This window comes from Pterocles gutturalis, unplaced genomic scaffold (genome assembly GCF_000699245.1).
Source record: "Pterocles gutturalis isolate BGI_N339 unplaced genomic scaffold, ASM69924v1 scaffold25887, whole genome shotgun sequence".
Classification (NCBI taxonomy): domain Eukaryota; kingdom Metazoa; phylum Chordata; class Aves; order Pterocliformes; family Pteroclidae; genus Pterocles; species Pterocles gutturalis.
In genome coordinates, this window is record NW_010113530.1 from 5,983 (window position 1) to 11,821 (window position 5,839).

Consider the following 5,839-nt stretch of genomic DNA (forward strand, 5'->3'; position numbering starts at 1 on the left):
TGGCACGCCCAGGGCTGCGTTTCCCAGACCTTCATGTATTTATAGCCCCATCCACGCTCCAAGCTGGACTCTGGCTGACTCACATTAACACTCCCGAGAGTCCATTGCTGCTGCATGCCCAGCACTTGGGAAATGAGGAAACAGCCATGGTTGGGCCACCGGTCCCATGGGCTGGCGTGCAGCCCTCTGCATGCCGGTGTCCCCTCACCGCCCCTCACATTGCCGCCAGCCACTCTGCACCTCCCTGGGCTGGCAGCAAGCAGGGTGTGCCGTGCAGATTTGTCCCACTGTCACCTCCCCAGGCTGCTGTCACCAGCATGGCATGCTGGGCTGGGGCTGGCGGGCTGGCAAGAGGGCTGGGTGCGCTGTCCCTGCCTGTCCCCAGGGCCTGGAGGGGCTGGTCAGGGAGCAACTGTCCCTGCAGAGACTCGGGGGGTCCCATGGAGGGCAGACAGGAGGCATGTCATGATGTCCCCACAGAAATGTGTGGTGGGTGCTGGGCTGCAGCAGGGCCATGTTTTGGGATGGCTGGTCAGGGGATGCCAGTGCTGCCCTTGGGTGTGAGTGCTCTGGGTGCTGACTGCTGCTCAGCCTGCTCCTCCATCTCCTTCTCCTCTGCAGCCCACCTCTTCCCGGTGAAGGCCACACAGTCGGTGAACGTTGCCGAGCCAGCCACCTTCTCTGCCAGGGTCCTCAAGAGGAAGGAGACAGACGTTATGTGGAAAAGAAATGGCAAGTGGCCCTGAGAGCAGGCATGGGGCCAGGGCTGCTCCCAGACGGTGCCTGGCACCGGCCCCAGGGGCGCGGGCGTCCCCAGGTCACCCTCTATCCCCTTTCAGGCACCTACTACCAGACAACGGACCGGGGCGAGGTGCGGGGGGACCTCGTCACTCTGACACTCCCCAATGTCAGCGTGAGCGAAAACGGCGTCTACAGTGCCACATTTATGGGCGACAGCCCTCTGTGGAGCGCCTTCTACCGCCTGATCGTGAGAGGTGGGTGTGGACCTGGCTTCCTGGGACACGGGGACAGACGGCTGTACCCTGCCCTTCGGGCTGGTGCCCCCCTATGCCCCCTCCACTCTCTCCGCATCCTGCCCTGCGAAGAAATGGGGACCGTCCTGCCAGAAGGACTGTCCCGACTGTCTGAATGGTGGCATCTGCCACGACCACGTTGGTGAATGTGTCTGTCCTCCTGGGTTCATGGGCACCCGCTGTGAGCGAGGTAGGTGCTGGTTGCCCAGCAGTGGGAGCTATGCCTAGGGCATACACAGGGTCCCCACTGCACCCTCAGACCTGGCTGCCATGGCCAGAATAGCTCTGTGCATCCCCAGCACTCCCTGCCTGCGGTGGCCCCTGTTCTGGAGCAGGGCTGGACCACCCACCTCCCCAGAAGGACACAGTTTCTGTACCTGCTTGGTGTGACAACATGGGGTGCCCGAGCCAGTGCCATGCCATGCACAAGCAGTGCATGGGTGAATGGCAGGTGAGGGAGGACCACGCTTGTTTTTCCAGCCTGCCGGGAAGGACAGTTTGGCCGCAACTGCCAGGAGACGTGCCAGAGAGCCCAGGGCTGCAGGGGGCTGAGCTTCTGCCTGCCGGACCCCTACGGCTGCTCCTGCGCCTCGGGCTGGACTGGCTCCCGCTGCAACCAAGGTATGGGGATGTGGGCATCCATTGCATTACCCATCAGCCTGGGCTTCCGCCGGGGCTCGTGCAAACCTTCTCCAGCCTGAGAGTCAGCGTGGGCTGAGCAGTGCTGCTGCCTGCACCAGTTGCCTGTGGTCTCTGCCTCCACGGTCCTGTGCCTGCCAGCCCTGCACTGTGGCAGGGGCAGCAGTGTGCTATCCTCTTCTCTTTCCACAGCTTGTCCCCCAGGATACTATGGTGCTGACTGTGCCCTGGGGTGTGCCTGCCAAAATGGAGGCAGCTGTAACCGCTTCAGTGGCTGCATCTGCCCTGCCGGCTGGCACGGGCAGCACTGCGAAAAGTCAGGTGAGGCTGGCGTGGGGACACAGCAGGGTTCTGTCCCCCACCCTCAGGGGGGCTCTAGCTCTTTCCTCATGGGTGACTGGGGGACCGTCAGCTACTGGTCTCACCAGCCAGCTCAGCAGCTCCCCTTGCCTGCAGAAATAGCCCCCAACCCTATGGAAACCAGGGTGCTGTAAGGGGACCACCTGGTCTGGCCCCCTGGGATTAGCTGTGCCAAGGGCAGTGCCAAGCCCAGCTTGTGGGGCAGGGATCGGGGCTGGACCACAGCACCTGGCACTGGCCCCCTGGCACTGGGGTCCAGCCACAGCCGGGACCGTGGAAAGGTGCCAGCCTCTCTCATGCCTGGGGAGGAATAGGGCCAGCCCTAACCCTGATTTCTCCATGCCAGACCGATTCCCCCAGATCATTCAACTGGCCTCAGAGCTGGAGTTCAACCTGGGCTCGGAGCCCGTCGTCAGCTGCGTGGCCACTGGCAACCCACTGCCTGCCAGCGACAGTGTGGAGCTGCGGAAGGCTGACGGAACTGTGCTCAAGGTACCACCGCTTGCCTGGCGCCTGCTCCGCACTGCCCCATGCCCTTACCCCACTGCCATCCCTGCACATCAGCCCCCATTCGTATTGCTAGCTCCCCCAAAAGCATCTGTTTCCCTGCCAGTCTGCTGGGCAGCTCCAGGCCAGCACAGGGAGCTGGGGGCCTGAGCCAGGGGGCTGACAGCACCCTGTGTGCCCACAGCTCATCAAAGCCATCATCGAGCCGGGGCAGATCACCTGTGAGTTTCAGGTGCGGCACCTGACGAAGGCAGACACGGGGCTCTGGGAGTGCCGGGTCTCCACAACCGGGGGCCAGGACAGCCGGAAAGTCAAGGTCAACATCCGAGGTGAGGAAGGAGCAGTGGTACGAGAGGGATGAGCCTGGGATGCTGGGGGAACCTGACAGCACGGTGTGGCAATGCCAACCCCCTGCCACTGGACTGGGTGACACCCATCATGTGCTGCAGCACCAGCAGACAGGTTTAGATGATGATAAAAGACTTCCCTGGCAAAGCTGGAAGGAGCCAAGAGGTGGTGGATTTCCCCACACTCTGCTTCTTGTTGCTCCCACTCCCACTAGTGTCATTCCCTCCTTCCCACCCAGAGCCGCCAGCACCGCTTACTCCTCCCCGGCTGCTAGCCAAGCAGAGCCGCCAGCTTGTGGTGTCACCCGTGGACTGCTTCTCTGGCGATGGACCCATTGTCTCTGTCAAGCTGCTCTATAAGCCCAAGGATGATGCCTCAGCATGGTCATCCATTGTGGGTACGTGTTTGCCAGGGGAGGGGGGACACAAGTAGGACCTGGGCAGGAGCGGATGGCTGCCCCAGCCAGTGGGGGTCTGGGGTGGGCAGAGCTCTCCATCCTGGGACCCCTGCAGTGTTGCCGAGGAGGACACCAGTGGCAAGGCAGAGCGTGGGTCATGGGCACGGCTTTGACATGTCCTCTTGGCCAACAGTCGACAACAGTGAGAACATCACCCTCATGAACCTCCGTCCGGTGACTGCCTACGTCGTCAAGGTGCAGCTGAGCCGGCCAGGGGACGGTGGGGAGGGCAGCAAGGGGCCCGAGGCCATCATGGTGACCGAGTGCCTTGGTGAGTCCCCATCCCCCTCAGCTACATCCTGACCTTAACACTGACCCTACCCCTAGCCTTGCACATGAGGTTTTGCTGCCTTTTTGTTCGCAGAGCCCACAGTCAAGCCTGTGATCGAAGGCTGGTCCATAGAGGACAAAAACACACTTCATGTCAACTGGAAACTGCCAAGTAACCACGAGCCAGCACATGGGTTCATAGTCCACCTCTTCGACTCTGCAAAGCGGCTGGTCTGTGAGAAAAACATCACGTCCATCTCTGTGCTCTCTGCCCGCATTGGGGACCTGGAGTTCAACAAGGAGTATGGGCTGGAGGTACTGGTCTACCACTGCACCAGCCTGGGGCCCCCCTCCGACCTCTACAAGGTCGTGATCAACAGCAAAGGTGGGTCCAGCAGCGCACGGGGAATTATTACAGGGAATTATAGTGATAAATAAGTTATAAATGTAACAGTAACTATCCCCAGATCTGGCTGCTTCTGTATCCCATCTCTGATAGCACACGAACAGCTGCTTGGGGGAAAATAGCTCCTCCTTTTCCTGCTAGATCCTGCAGCCTCCAGCACCAAGCAGCTGAGAAAGATTCGAAGCTGAATATGACATTCAGACCGTCACAAGTGAGGCTCACAAACAGACCTGTCCTCCATGCCCTTGCCCAAGCCCTGATGGATCTATCTGTAGTTGTGGCCTTTACAACACCCTGTAGCAAGAAGTTCCTTGATATAACTATTCTTTGCGTGAAAAATTTATTTCCCTTTGGTTCACTTTAACCTCACTGCCTGGTAATTTTACTGGACACTCACGAGGGCGTGGGGAGATCTGCAGCCCTTCCTTGGGGCACACACCCAGATGCAGACCTCCGCATGGATGGGTAACTGTGGGGAGGTGGAACATCAGCCTGACCAACGTTTCTGGCAACCAAGGGGAAAGGAGTGCCCAAGGCCTTCAGTGACGCTTGGTGCTGGCCACCGTGCATTGGGAGGGCTGGTGGGCATCAGGCTTGGAGCATGTGGGGGTTTCTCCTCTTGCTGCTTGTAAGAGCTTTGTGTGATTTGCGGATTTGGGTTTAGGGATGTGTGCAGGATGGAGAAGGCTCAGAGAAGGTGGTGGGAATGATAAGATACTCAAAACCTGCTGTGTGTGAGGGATGGTTGAAGACAGAAAATATCCCAAGAGCTAGTCAATACAAAGATGTCTAGCTTGATGGTCCCTGAGGCTGGGAGTGTTTGTGCGTGCAGTCCTGTCCCATTGTACCCGGAGAGATGCTCCCAGCCCCAGGGTCCATGTCCACCTCCTCCTGCCTCTACCCAAGCATGAGCCGGGGCACCCTGAAGGTCCCTCAAACCTGGCATGGCTTTGGTTGCCATTGCCATCCATGAGGTCCTCAAGCCAGTGCTCAGCCCTGCAGAACCAGGAGGCCTGTCCTGGGGCTGATGCTCTCCTCTCCTTGTCCCAGGGCCCTCTTCCCCACGGTCGCTCTTGGCAGAGTCCGTGTCTGACACCGCCGTCAGGCTCTCCTGGCAGGTCCCCGAGTACCCCAACGGGGGCATCACCAAGTACATCGTGGAGCTGCAGCAGGTGGGAGGCACCAGCGAGCCCCAGTGGATCGACACCGACAGTGGCGCTGAGACCACCAAGATCATCGGGGGCCTCAATGCCAGCACCAGCTACCAGTTTCGCGTTCGGGCCAACTCCCACGTCCCAGGGGAGTGGAGCCAGCCCGTGAAAGCCAAGACCCTGGGGGACGGTGAGTGGGGTGTCCCAGCAGGCAGGAAGCTCACGGCTCTGCTGGAGCTTGGGGTCAGCATCTGGGTCAGCAAAGAGTAACCAGAGCAGCTCTGAAGCAGCAGCCCAAAACTCAAAACATTTGTGAGCATCTTCAGAAATCCTGCCCTTCCTAGTCCTGATGGGGCAGGGGTGGCATGATGACAGCACAGCACCCACAGAGTGGGTGACGTGGTGCATGAGGGGCTAGAGGATCAGGGCAGAGCTGGCACGGGAGGAGCTGGTGGCTGGACACAGAGCTGGTTAGAGGTCCAGAAACCAGCAGGTTTAATGTCAAGACCCAGGCAGTGACATCCTCACCACAGTGTCACCATGGCCCTGGGGTTTGGGATGCAGCTGTGGTGTCTTCATGGGGTTCCAGGGTGCTGGGAGAGGGCTGCAGTCTCAGTGGTTGGCCGCCTGTATAGACTGGGCAGGGCTCGGCCACAGACCGCAGACC

At 60.1% G+C, this 5,839-nt stretch overlaps 1 protein-coding gene across 1 annotated transcript in view; it reads left to right on the forward strand.

Annotated features, from left to right (window-relative positions):
* Nucleotides 1–5,362, forward strand: part of TIE1 (tyrosine kinase with immunoglobulin-like and EGF-like domains 1) — a gene marked incomplete at its 3' end in the record, with an annotated part of 8,259 nt that extends 2,897 nt beyond the window's left edge. The window contains exons 3-13 of the mRNA XM_010074545.1: nt 622–732; nt 840–995; nt 1,093–1,224; nt 1,515–1,655; nt 1,866–1,994; nt 2,380–2,525; nt 2,725–2,869; nt 3,127–3,285; nt 3,479–3,616; nt 3,710–4,000; nt 5,072–5,362. Of these exons, the coding sequence (XP_010072847.1) occupies nt 622–732; nt 840–995; nt 1,093–1,224; nt 1,515–1,655; nt 1,866–1,994; nt 2,380–2,525; nt 2,725–2,869; nt 3,127–3,285; nt 3,479–3,616; nt 3,710–4,000; nt 5,072–5,362 (1,839 nt within the window). The remainder of the gene's footprint in view (nt 1–621; nt 733–839; nt 996–1,092; nt 1,225–1,514; nt 1,656–1,865; nt 1,995–2,379; nt 2,526–2,724; nt 2,870–3,126; nt 3,286–3,478; nt 3,617–3,709; nt 4,001–5,071) is intronic.
* Between the last annotated feature and the right edge of the window lie 477 nt (nt 5,363–5,839).